The sequence below is a fragment of the Heptranchias perlo genome, chromosome 5 (genome assembly GCF_035084215.1).
Source record: "Heptranchias perlo isolate sHepPer1 chromosome 5, sHepPer1.hap1, whole genome shotgun sequence".
Taxonomy (NCBI): domain Eukaryota; kingdom Metazoa; phylum Chordata; class Chondrichthyes; order Hexanchiformes; family Hexanchidae; genus Heptranchias; species Heptranchias perlo.
Genome location: NC_090329.1, coordinates 54,147,878 through 54,161,849, shown reverse-complemented (window position 1 = coordinate 54,161,849; position 13,972 = coordinate 54,147,878). Strand labels below are relative to the sequence as shown.

At 43.0% G+C, this 13,972-nt stretch overlaps 1 protein-coding gene across 2 annotated transcripts in view; it reads right to left on the bottom strand.

Moving 5' to 3' along the window:
- Nucleotides 1-3,120: 3,120 nt before the first annotated feature.
- otofa (otoferlin a) overlaps nucleotides 3,121-13,972 on the bottom strand; it is a 397,912-nt gene continuing 387,060 nt past the window's right edge. Inside the window, exon 48 of one of the 2 annotated variants that reach the window (XM_067983769.1) lies at nucleotides 3,121-3,301. In XM_067983769.1, the coding sequence (XP_067839870.1) occupies nucleotides 3,121-3,301 (181 nt within the window). Of the gene's footprint in view, nucleotides 3,302-7,276; nucleotides 7,458-13,972 lie in introns of those variants that run through there. The other variant, XM_067983768.1, reaches the window with a different exon arrangement.

Here is a 13,972-nt window from a genome sequence, read left to right as displayed (position 1 = left end):
AATCGCAAAAGAAATAAATATGTTTTTTTAAAAAAAATTATGCTGTCCAAGTATGATTTCCCCTCTGTATTGTTGAAGTTCTTCTCGTCTGTTACTGCTACCAATCCATTTCTAAGCACAGTTTTTCTTGTGTGGTTTTATGTCACATGACCAGACAAGCCATACTTTTATAAAATTGTGATGGCATTAAAGAAAAATGCTTAATTTTATTTGGATATAGAATACTTTTTTATACTGTGTAGTGATTAATGGATACTTGGTAGCAATTAGGTAATCGAGGGACAGGAAACCATAACTTGAGGATACCCCATCTACAGTCCCGAAGCCCTGGAAATCCAGCCCGCAAAGCCAGGCACCTTAGTCCTATTTGTGCTTATTTTGTCGTCTTGGAGGATTGGAAAGAGCTGTTTTTAGCGCTGTAGACTCATTCATGATAAATTCGAAATCAGAACATCAAGATTTGTTGCCTTCAGCAACTTGAGAAATGTGAACATGGATTTAAATTTTATAGGTGGCCCCAAACATTCCCTGGTACACATTTATGCAGCCCACAACGGCAATAGGTTGGAATCTCCTACCATAAACGAACTTGGCACTCCTGGTCAAGAGCCCAGTGCTTCAGTTCTGTGGCTTCTGGTTGCCCATGAAAATAACTTTCTAACTGGTCCTCTTGTGGACCATTTGTGTAACACTAACATTTTTGATAAAGAATGGTGTAATTAGTTCATAGAATGTTAAAGCACAGAAACAGCTCTTCAGTTATTTAACATTTCTGAACTAAAAATAGGAAAAGCGGGAAACACTCAGCAGCATTTGTGGGTAAAGGAAAAGGGCTCGATTGACATTTCTGATGAAGTGCCATAGACCGGAAACAATAACCTAGCGTTTTTCCTTTCGCCACAGATGCTGCCTGATATGTTGCGTGTTTCCCGCATCGTCTGTTTTTGTTTCAGATTGCAGTATTTTGCTTTTTATTTGACATTTCTGCCTGCTTTATGTGACGCAGCATGTATTGCCCCAGTGTCATCAACCTAAAAAGAAACTAACAAAAGTGCCCCCATTTTAGAGAGGCACAACTAGTACACACTAAAATCACAAAAGCCAAAGAAAATTTAACAAATTAAATAATAATGTTTTTGCTAGTATCCACTACGCACTCCAGTCCCTGCAACTCCCACCGGTCACGGAATGCCTCAAGCATACCGGCGGATACCGCGTGCTCCTTCTCCTGGGCCATCCAGGCGCGGACAAAGCCGCAGAAGCGAGGAGGATGAATATTGTACAAGGTAGGTACAGTGAAGCAGCAGAGTATGTTCAGTTGACCAATGCAATTGTCTTGTCGTTAAGTTGATTGCCGTTAGCTTGGTGTTTACAATGAAACCAGTGTCCACAGTTTGATACAGATTTTTTTAATACTTTATTTCAAATTTTAATAGCTCATTTCTTTGCATTGTTTTCACAACAGGAACCAAAAGTTTGTTACACAGAAAAGATCCATACAAAGAGTAACACAAAATAGAACATGACAGGTTTTTGTGGACATACAATTGTACTTTCATATTTTCATGGATGTACACAATGAGAAATGTATTACAAAGACCAATTACAAAGCAAATAGAACATTATTGTTATCTAGGGCGTACTGTCTGCCAATTCCCACAGTGCAATCATGCCTTGTAAAGTGCTACTTTATCTATTAGTCATGAAAATTACATTAATACTAGAGTTGGTCTGATAGAAAAATAAGAGTTTATCTGTAGGCATGGCTGTAGACAAATATGATCTCAGCTACTCAACCTAGTGTTTCTTAGATATTTGTGGCTTTTATTTTTGCTTCTCCTGAAATGTCCACTCCAACTGATCGCTTAGTGATTGGAGTACCACTCATATGTTACAGCAGCACTTCAGTCCTGCATTGTGGAATGCCGGGTGCATGCTAGGCCTCTGAGCCTGATGATGCGGCATGCCTACTGTCACATCTTTATGCTGCTCTGACTTTCCATGGCAAGTGATTTGAAGTGGGTAATAGCCTGCAACAAATCCCACAAATATCTCAACTCACACCGTGTAGTGCAATTTGCTGCTCAAATACAGCAGTTTTGCTAAAAAGTCCTGGAAGTAATGAACGTGCCCGCTTCTAAGCAAATTTAAATGATGAAATACTTGCCCTACTTAATTGTGGGCTGGATTTGAACCTGGTTCTCATCAAGTCTCCCTGTACATTGTATCACATTGTCATAAAGTAACAAGAAAACAATCTTCATGAATGCATAACCCATGTTCCATAAATTGCTATACTTGTGTTAGAACTTCTAACTAATGGGAACGATAGAATGCATTGGAGTTTATGTGTCTTAGAATATTGTCTTGATAAGATATATGTTTATGCATCCATCACTTCACACCCAGATAAATTCAGTTTTAAGCACTATATGATAATGTGAGAGTTAGTCCCTTGCTCACACAAGATGACCTGCTTTCCCTCTCAAAAAAAAAACTTATTCCAAAGCAAGGTTACTTTTTGACAAGGACATAACTCATAAAATCACCTTCCAGCATTGAAGATTTTTTCACTTATTTGATGGGGTATGCTGAAGATTACCAGGGCCACAAACAGTAAAAGGAGTAGCCCAGCCAGGAATCCAATGATGTAACACTTGTAGTTTCTCCAGATCAGTAGATAGGCAACACGCATTGGGTTCAGCCACCAGGATAAACTGGTATTTGGACGGCTAGTGAAACAGGTCATTTTTATATGAATAAAAGAAAATTGTAGGAAAAATACACTGCACAAATTATAGAGTTACAAATTCTTTTGTTATAAATTCTAAAGCTCAAGACAGTGCAAACAAAGTTTACTTGGTAATGAGAGCAAAAAAAAATACAAGTTACTTTTAACTACAGTTCAAACAGAGTAAGTCTGGAGAACTGCACACTGCACACCAAAATAATGATAGATTGTTAAAGTGTAATCATAAGTTTTCAAAATGATCCCCCAACCACTGTTATACCCCAATCTCCTTTCTCCTATTATTAATTCAGACACACAAAAAGATGTTTTATTAAAAGTATTAGCTGTTAGTTGCATTCCACAAGCCAGAATGGATGGCTGATGGTGATTCATGCACCGAGTAGCTTCTTTACCATATAACCAGGCATGCTGTAAAGGAAGAGTCCTATCATGAACAACAGCAACAAAGCCAACACAATCTTCACAATAAGCCACTTGTATCTGGTGCAGATGAGGTATTTGATGGATTTGAGTGGATTGAGGAACCAGATAAATGAGGTGTCTGGCCGACTGTCCAAGGCAGCATTAGAGAGAGTGGGAGAAAAAAACAATGTGGTTAGTGGTGAATTTTTTTTTATATTCATGGGTAGGTGCTCAGCGAATGACACCACCTCCAGGAGGGGGAAAATTGGTTTCCCTTCAACTCTGAAAGTTGTTAGTAAATGCAAGAATTATTAGTACAGTGAACAGCAAATGTAAAACATATGAGTTACTCCTAAAAACTGGGGTAATCTTCAATCTTAGAAAGTCTCCACCATATGTCAGGAGTTTGATCCCAAAGCCAGTACTCTAAATGGGGAAAGTGTGCAACTAAAGAATTTTAAAGTGGAATATCTTTAGACTAGTTTTGTAATAGTTTGTGACTTCCTCCTATACTCATCAGCACCACAATTCTTCAGTACTTTTAATTAGAGTTGTAGGCCTTTCTTTAAATAATAGAATATTTACACTCTTCCCTTCATCTCACAATGCTTCCTAATCCCAATTGCACCAGTGTAACATTTTTCATTTCCTGCAACAGCCATCTGTATAAAATAAGGCTGTCAATTTAGTGCCATTCACATGCCAATTCAAGGCAGTTTTAAGTTGTGAGCTCTGACGCACTAGGAACTTAGTTGAAATTGCCCAAACTCATTTCACTTAGTATTCTTACACCCAACAGGTAGTAAAGACTTTTGTTCAATGAGTCTGGACTGGATTCAAACCCAGATCATAGAGGTGAAAATAACCGACTCATGGCACCAGCTGTTCCTAGAATGCATTGTATATATTTGATTGAAATGACGGAGCTTAATTGTATATAAAGCAAGCAGACAGAGGCTTGAATCTGTGTTCTGTTCAAGTGACTGATCTGCATCATGGAAGATAGCTTAGCTTGCCCTCCTTATCCTGTGTCTCAATGAAGTATAGGGTCTGGATCAGAAATGAAATAAAAGCAGATTGCCCACCCCGTCCCTCTCTTTTACTTTGTGAGCATACTACATAGGCTTAATAGTAGCAGCTGCTACAGTATTAGGTATGCTGTGATTCATCCAGGTAAAGCACTGGAATGACTGCAGTTTATGCAGCAGGCCATCATTCCAGCTAAATGCAGGAAAAAGGGAGCTACCTCTGAGTCAGCAGAAAGTGAGTGGCATCAGTAAGAGTACAGCGGCCTCTTTGGAAGGGAGTGAAAAAAGATTATTTTGAATATTTAAAAAAAAATCATGCAACATGTGGCTGTAAAATTCAATGCACATGTTATGATGCAGTACTTTGCCTAACTCTAGTTGAAGAAATGGAACTGAGTGGGTATAATATAGTTTAAGTAAGACAATACATTAGAGGAAGTCATACATGCTGTCAGAATTGGTCAAGAATGATCTAACAGAAAATTGTCAATGAGAGAAATGGAGGCACTTTTTTAATGTTGGCTTCAGAAGTGAACCTATGATATGTAGATGAGAACTTGCTCATTGCACAGGAAATGAATAATCGCCATTTTTTAAAATGATGATTGTTTCTTTGATACTTCCATGTTTTAGAAAGAATTTTACTTCTCTCCAAACAATTGGCAAAACATTAATCACCCAAAAGCTACAGGATTGAAATACAATTATGTATGTCATTATCAAAATGTATTCTGAGGAAAAGCTGGTCTTCTGTTAATTATACAGTATTGAAAAATGATTTATTTAGCAATGGGTGTTACACCAGAATAGCCCTTTGTTTATCTCACATGTTAGTGTGCTGATGAAGTGAGCTTTGATAGTTTGAGAGTTGAAAATTGGGCTAATCTTCCTGGCTACAAAGCTAACTATCTTGAGCTGGAACATTTCATCAAAATATTTTAATTGGCATTCTGACAGATTTAAAAACTTAATGGCTAGTTCATATTATACAGAACTGTTTGAAACAGATGATGTTCTGGCTGCTGGGGCTGTAGAATTTGCTGTGTTTATGTTATGGGGTGGATTCTACAGTATTTACAGCAACACAAAAACAAGTTCTGTCTCCTGGATCTTTTCCAATGGCTGGCCCGTACTGTTGGGTTGAGAGCTCAGTAAAATTGGCAGCCTGTTTGGCTGATCAGAACCATTTCTAAAGCTGCATCACTGCTAATCCAGCAGCACAGGAGAAAAAGAAAATAACTGCTGAGATGATTGTGCTGTTGGAGGCTATATAGCAGATTCACTTTTTTAAAAATCTTACAGTGATGCCACCAGAGTTTGTCACCAGTGACAATGCTATAAGGAAATGTGACATATTAACTAAAACTGATGTGCAATATGATGTTTGATCTCAGTAGAACAAAATGATATGTAATACAGTAGCTTTGTTCCCACCCACACTAGGATTTCCAATTAACAACATTGCAACAGCTGCCTCTACCCCTACAGTTTGTGACCAATCAAGACTGGATGCCTTTGATCAATGGTGCCTCCAACAAATACCTGGGGTCCGCTGGTACACGTAGGTCAGGACTGTGGTGATCAGAAGGTGCACATCGCTGACATTTGCAACTATTTGGGTGTATCACCCGGTCAGGTGAGAACGTTGGTGTGAAGAAAGCCAAGAACCACTTTGACCCAGGCAGGACTTAAAAAGCTCAACTTAGGGCTTCCACACTGCACGGTATTACGTGCAAGCCAGGGAAGGGTGGAAACGACGCACACGCACCTCCACACTCCCATTGGTGGAGTAGGTGATCAGTAGCAGTAGTTGACAGTTCCAGATTATAGAGACTATTTTGATAGCAATTTAATTATTACACCAGGAACTGAGAACATTAAATATGATTGGCTGACACAAGTCATGATGAACCTTTATAAAACACTGGTTTGACCACAACTGGAGTATTGTATCCAGTTCTGAGAACCGCACTTTAGGAAAGACCTTCGAGACGGTGCAGAAAAGATTTACTAACATGATTCCAGCGATGAGGAACTTTAGTTACATGAATAGACTGGAGAAGCTGGGGTTGTTCTCCTTAGACCAGTGAAGATTGAGAGAAGATTTAATAGAGGTATTTAAAATCATGACGGGTCTCGACAGAGTAGATAGAGAGAAACTGTTCCCATTGGCGGAAGGGTCAAGAACCAGAGGACACAGATTTAAGGTGATTGGCAAAAGAACCAAAGGTGACATGAGGAAAAACATTTTTATTCAGTGAGTGGCTATGATCTGGAATGCACTTGAAAGGAAAAATTTGCAGGGCTACAGGGATAGGGTGGGGAGAGTGGGACTTGCTGGATTGCTCTTGCATAGAGCCAGCACGGACTTGATGGGATGAAAGGCCTCCTTCCGTGCTGTAACCTTTCTATGATTTAAAGAGGAGGAAATAAACTGAAAATGTGCAGAAACAAATAACTGTAGAGTAACACTGAAAAGAATTACTACTTGAAATGAATATGTGCATTAACCGCATTAGGGGGAACCTTATTACTTAGGACACAATTTACAGCCTTGATTCAAAATAAGAGTTTATGATACTTTAAAACAAAATCAGTTTCTGTGTAGTGCTATTTATCAACAAGTAGTCAGGGGAGGCTTCCTAAACCCTTGAGACTATTGCATCATTTTTGTTCCGATGCAGGAAACATAATACATTAATATTGTTGTAATAGTATTATCGTAGGTATATGAATATTTGAAATGAGATTTAAATTAATTGGTGTGAAATATATTGTGTGTTTTCAAATAGTTAATTTTCCTGCTTTTATTGTGATATTCAACTGCACAAATTTACACTTCTTATGTTTGTGTAACCTGATCTAGCAGGCTTAACAAACAATTTACAAATGATTTTATTACCCTCCTACCCTTGTGCTTTATTGGGCAGCCCATTATAGCCAAGGTTAGCAAATGCATCAGTTAAAATAATTCAAGAAACAGAATGGACTGCAACAGTAATAAGGATTTCCTGCTCTGAAACAAGATAGATAAAAAGACAGGAATGCACAGGGTACAGAAATATGAGAAAAAATGGCTACCATTTTGAGGCCATTAGGCTCCAAGAATCTTCTTGACCAGGTAACCAGGCATGGAGTAAAGGAAGAGCCCGAGCATGAGGAGAAGGAGCACAATTGCGAGGATCTTCAAAATCAGCCAACGGTAGTTGTGCCAGATGAAATATCTGATGGACTTTAGAGGGTTCATAAACCAGATAAAGCTGGTGTCAGGGCGACTGCAGAATGGAGGACAGCAAAAGGTGAGGGACAAAAAAAACAAATGAAGAAGGGGAAGGGAACAAGGGTAGTAGAAATGGATAGAAACAAAGAGATGATAATTAAACAGGAGTTACAGTTTAACATTAAACGGAGACTAAAGGTGTTCCCACTTTGTGAATACATAACAATTGATTCTGACAAATTCTGTGGGTTATATTAACTTATTCACGGGTTAAGTAAAACCGTATCAGGAAGAATGGTGATTAAACATCATATCTGACAAAAAACTAAGTATAAGCTTAAAGACAATAGACTTTATTGGAAGATTCTGCAAGATAATATTCATATTTTTATTTAGTGATGGTTTAACTTGCAGAATTCTGTAGTAAAGGCTGTAAATTAATTCAAACCCCCTTCATAGCAAGTGTAGGGATTAATTGGATTATTTTGTGGCAGAAAAGGTACAAATAAAGTTACTTTCAAACAAGTTGTCTTAAGAACATAAGAATGTAAGAAATAGGAGCAGGAGTCAGCCATGTAGCCCTCGAGCCTGCTCCACCATTCACTAAGATCCTGGCTGATCTTCGACCTCAAATCAACTTTCCCGCCCGGTCCCATATCCCTTGATTCCCTTAGAGTCCAAAAATCTATCGATCTCAACCTTGAACTTCTCAATGACTGAGCATCCACAGCCCTCTAGGGTAGAGAATGCCAAAGAATGTAAAGCCTCTGAATGAAGAAATTCCTCCTCATCTCAGTCTTAAATGTCTGACCCCTTATCCTGAGACTATGCCCCCTAGTTCTGGACTCTCCAGCCAGAGGAAACAGCTTCTCAGCATCTACCCTGTCAAGCCCCCTCAGAATCTTATATGTTTCAATGAGATCACCTCTCGTTCTTCTAAACTCCAGAGTGTGTAGACCCATTCTACTCAATCTCTCCTCATGGGACAACCCTCTCATCCCAGGAATCAATCTAGTGAACCTTCATTGCACCGCCTCTAAGACAAGTATATCCTTCCTTAGGTAAGGAGACCAAAACTGTACACAGTACTCCAGGTGAGGTCTCACCGAAGTCCTATACAATTGCAGCAAGACTTCCTTACTCTGGTACTACAACCCCCTTGCAATAAAGGCCAAGATACCCGTTGCCTTCCTAATTGCTTGCTGTGTCTGCATGTTAACTTTGTGTTTTGTGTACAAGGACACCCAAATCCCTCTGAACGTCAACATTTAATAGTTTCTCACCATTTAAAAAAATATTCCTTCCAAACCTCACATTTCCCTACATTATACTCCATCTGCCACCTTCTTACCCACTCACTTAACCTGCCTATATCCACAGCATACTTTCCCACCTAGCTTTGTATCATCATCAAACTTGGATACATTACACTCAGTCCCTTCATCTAAGTCATTGATATAGATTGTAAATAGCTGAGGCCAAGCACTGATTCTTGCGCCACCCCACTAGTTACAGGCTGCCAACCTGAGAATGACCCATTTATCCCTACTCTCTTTTCTGTCCGTTAACCAATCCTCTATCCATGCTAATATATTACCCCCAATCCCATAAGCCCTTATCTTGTGTAACAACCTTTAATGTGGCACCTTATCGACTGCCTTTTGAAAATCCAAATATACTATATCCACTGGTTCCCCTTAATCTACTTTGTTATTAACATCCTCAAAAATCTCCAGTAGATTTGTCAAATACTATTTCCCTTTCATAAAACCATGTTATCTCCGCCTCAACATATTATGATTTTCTAAGTGTTCTCTTACCACGTCCTTCACAATGGATCCCACCATCTTCCCGACTACTGATGTCAGGCTAACTGGCCTGTAGTTCCCTGTTTTCTCTCTCCCTCCTTTCTTGAATAGCAGTGTTACATTTGCTACTTTCCAATCCACTGGGACCGTTCTAGAATCTAGGGAATTTTGGAAGATCACAACCAATGCATCCACTATCTCTGCAGCCACCTCTTTTAGAACCCTAGGATGTAGGCCATCAGGTCCAGGGGATTGGTCGGCTTTTTGTCCCATTAATTTCTACAGTACTTTCTCTTTACTAATATTAACTACTTTGAGCTCCTCACTGTCATTGGTTCCCCATTATGATTTTTGCGTCTTCTGCTGTGAAGACACATACAAAATATTTGTTTAACATCTCTGCTGTTTCTTTATTCCCTATTATAATTTCTCCTGTCTCAGCCTCTAAGGGACCCACGTTTACTTTTTACTACTCTCTTCCTTTTTGCACACTTGTAGAAGCTCTTACAATCTGTTTTTATATTTCTTGCTCGTTTACTCTCATATTTTATTTTCTCCCTCTTTATCAATTTTTTGGTCATCCTTTGCTGGTTTTTAAAACTCTCCCAATCCTCAGGCTTATTAGTCTTCTTGGCGACATTATAAGCCTCTTCTTTTAATCTAATACTATCCTTAACTTCTTTAATTAGCTATGGATGGATCACTTTACCCGTGGGGTTTTAATTCCTCAATGGAATGTATATTCGTTGAGAATTATGAAATATTTCTATAAATGTTTGCCGTTGCTTATTTACTGTCATATCTTTTAATATAATTTCCCAATCTACTTTCGCCAACTCACCCCTCATACCTATGTAATTGGCTTTGTTTAAGTTTAAGACTCTAGTTTTGTAGCTCTTATTTGGGAAAGAACTGAGTGGCTGAGTAGTACAGGCTCATGCATAGCACTGCACTGTCTTGTTAAGATAAAGATACTGGTACTAAGACTGTGACGATGCCATTAAAACTTGCTTTCTGGTGGTGCAGAATCAATGTTACAACACCAGTTTGTTTTTTTGAACATGTCACATGATGATTTTTCAATGGTAAGTTATTTCCTGGTTCTTCATATCACCCTGACTTTTAAGTGTCAACTGCTTAGATATTGAGTGAACAGCCTGCTCCCTGTCCAATGTTGCCTATTTAACTGGCCATCAGAATGCACTCGGTATAATTCAGGCATGCCTCTTACTTCTGATTATTCCTCCTCATAATGGGGAGAAACTGCAGCCTCCATTCAGTACCTCCCTGCTCAAATTGGCTCATCTTGAGAACTGGATGGAACAGGATTGAACAATTCTTCACCACTCTCTATGATTTAATCGACTTCTCTATTTAACATATGCTTAAAAAATAGAAACTTCTGTTTGTCACTAAGAGAACAGGATACTGACTTTGAAATAATAGAAGGCATCAAGGGGTCGGGGGAGAGAGTGGGAATATGGTATTGAGAGAGAGGGCTCAATGTTAGCAGGGCTGTGGGTTCGCGGCGGGGGGCTATTGGGCGCGTGGGTAACTCGCCCGGTGAAATTAGTCTGCCCCTCGCGTGATCGCAGCCCAATTGGACCCACTTACCTTGTCTTCCGGGTTCCCCACTGCTGATCTGCGCGTCGGGCGGGCTGCGCATGCGCAGTAAGCTCTGTCAGCTGGAGGAGCTCTATTTAAAGGGGCAGTCCTCCACTGACAGATGCTGCAACAAATAGAAAAAATGACAGCATGGAGCAGCCCAGGGGGAAGGCTGCTCCCAGTTTAATGATGCCTCACTCCAGGTATCATTAGATGGGGTGAGGAGGAGGGGGAGGACAGAGATCTTCCCCCCGGCGGGCGGGAGGAAGCGGCCTGCCTCTGCCACCAGGAAGGCCTGGCTCAAGGTGGCAGAGAAGGTCACCTGCACCACCAACATATCGCCCACCTGCATACAGTGCAGGAGGCGCTCCAATGACCTCAGTAGGTCAGCCAAAGTGAGTACACTTACTCATTCCCATACACTCCATCTGCCACATCACCGCCCCCACCCCACATCTCCTTCTGCACTGTCAACACTACTCTGTCACATCACCCCCATACCTACTCAAAGCTCATCCTCATCTTACCTGCACTTACTCACCTCGCCAGTACTCATCCCGCCACTACCACTCAACCCAATCCTCATCCAATCTCATGGCTCTATCTCATACTCACCCTCTCGTGCATCTCTTTCACGGCCAGCCTCACTCAACCTGCCACTACCTGTGCTGCAGCCACAGGGCATGCATCACAAATGTGCAGTAGGCAGCGTAAGGCAAACGTGACATAAGCATGAAGGGGATGCACAAGGGTGTTTGAGGGTTTGTCATGGTTTTTACTTATATTGAATTTCTGACCAACTCACATTACATATTATATTGGCACCACTACTGCCACGTCTTCGCGAATCTTGTCTGGTTTGTGCAATAATGCCCTTTCCTGAGGATCACTATGAAGACCCACAACTGATGCCACCCATTGTGTCACTGCAGAGTGGGTGTAGGTGTATTTGCAGGGCTCTTTTGTGCAGACGACTGAGAGACGTCGGCGATGTCCCCGGTGGCACCCTGGAAGGATGCGGAGGAGAAGTTGTTGAGGGCAATGGTGCTCGGGCCAGCCGGGAGCAGCTCGGCATGAAGGAGGCTGCAGATGTCCACGACTACATGTCGAGTGACTCTGAGCCTGCGTGTGCACTGCTGCTCAGAGAGGTCCAGGAAGCTGAGCCTCGGTCTGTGGACCCTGTGGCGAGGGTAGTGCCCTCTGCGACGCATCTCTCTCTGCGGTTGCCCTCCCTCCTGCTGTACAGGTGGATGTGTCACAGCACTCTGTTGTGGAGCTCCACGTGTCAGAGGTGGACGGCGAGGCTGGTGATGCTGTTCGCCCTCCGAGGAGGTCATGACTGCAGCTACGGCCACCCCCGTCCGGAAGATGTACATCTGAGTGTGTCCTCACACCGGGGTTGCGGTTCCAGGTCGGTGAATTTTCTTGTTAGGAGGAGGGTGGTGGAGGCCAACCTTTGTCCAATGTGACGGAGTGGCCACCTGTCGAATGCACCTTTGCAGCTGCCACAGGCTGCTGGCTGCAACACCTCCGTTTGAACTGGGAGTGTTTCCCCCAGTATGGGAAACAGTCTCAGTTCAGTGTAAAATTCCACCCCTCCTCATAAAACAGCTCAATCAGGTCTGTAAACGACCTGAACAAGCAACATAAGTACTTTCAAGTGGCATCCCGCTGGCTTTAATTGCCTGCGGGATTTCCACCTGCGGGGGCTGCGCGCGCACGCCGGCGCGTCAGTGGGGAACCAGGAAGTGTGCGGGTTGGAGCCGGGCTCCGAACCCGCTCCGGGATTCCCCGATTTTTGGAGCCCCCCGCCAGGAACGCACCCGATAGCGGGTGCTAAAATGATGCCCTCGAGGATCAGCCAGGATCATAATGAATGGTGGAGCAGGCTTGACGGGCCGAATGGCCTACTCCTGCTCCTATTTTCTATGTTATTGAAACATAATGGGCTCGAATTTAGCAGGCCTGCGGGTTCCCAGCGGGTGGTCCTCCGGGAGCGTGGTCAACACGCTCGGCGAAATTAGTGGGTTGCCCGCGCGATCGTAGCAGGCAACACACTAATAGGAATCAATTACCTGCTCCTCCGGGTTCCGCGCTGCTGGTCTGCGCGTCGGGCGGGCTGCGAATGTGCAGTACGATCTGTCAGCTGGAGGCTCTCTAGTTAAAGGGGCAGTCCTCCACTGACAGATGCTGCAACCAATGGAACAAATTGCAGCATGGAGCAGCCCAGGGGGAAGGCTGCTCCCAGTTTAATGATGCCTCACCCCAGGTATCATCAGATGGGGTGAGGAGGAGGGGGAGGACACAGATCTTCCCCCCGGCGGGCGGGTGGAAGCGGCCTGCCTCTGCCACCAAGAAGGCCTGGCTCGAGGTGGCAGAGGGGGTCACCTGCGCCACCAACATATGGCCCACCTGCATACAGTGCAGGAGGCGCTGCAATGACCGCAGTAGGTCAGCCACAGTGAGAACATGAAGTCTTTCCCCTACACTCCGTCTGCCACAACACTGCCCCCACCCCACATCTCCTTCGGCACCGCCAACACTACTCTGTCACATCACCCTTCGTACCCACTCAAACCCCATCCTCATCTTACCTCCACCTACTCACCTCGCCAGTACTCATCCTGCCACTAACACGCAACCCAATCCTCATACAATCTCATTGCTCCAACCCATACTCACCCTCTCGTGCATCTCCCTCACGGCCAGCCTCACTCAACCTGCCACCACCTGTGCTGCAGCCACAGGGCATGCATCACATATGTGCAGTAGGCAGCGTAAGGCAAACGTGTCGTGAGCATGAAGGGGGTGCACAAGGGTGTCTGAGGGTTTGTCCTGGATGTTACCTATACTGAATTTCAGAGCAACAAACAGCACACATTATATTGACACCACCACTGCCATGTCTCCGCGAATCCTGTCCGTTGTGTCCAATAATGCCTGCTCCTGGGTATCACTATGAGGACCCACCACTGATGCCACCCATCGTGTTACCGCAGAGTAGGTGCAGGTGTATTTGCAGGGCTCTTCCGCGCAGACGACTGAGAGACATCGGTGGTGCAGCCGGATGCACCGTGGAAGGATGCGGAGGAGAAGTTGTGGAGGGCAGTGGTGACTTTGACAGCGACAGGTAAGCAGATGGTGCTGGGGCCAGCCA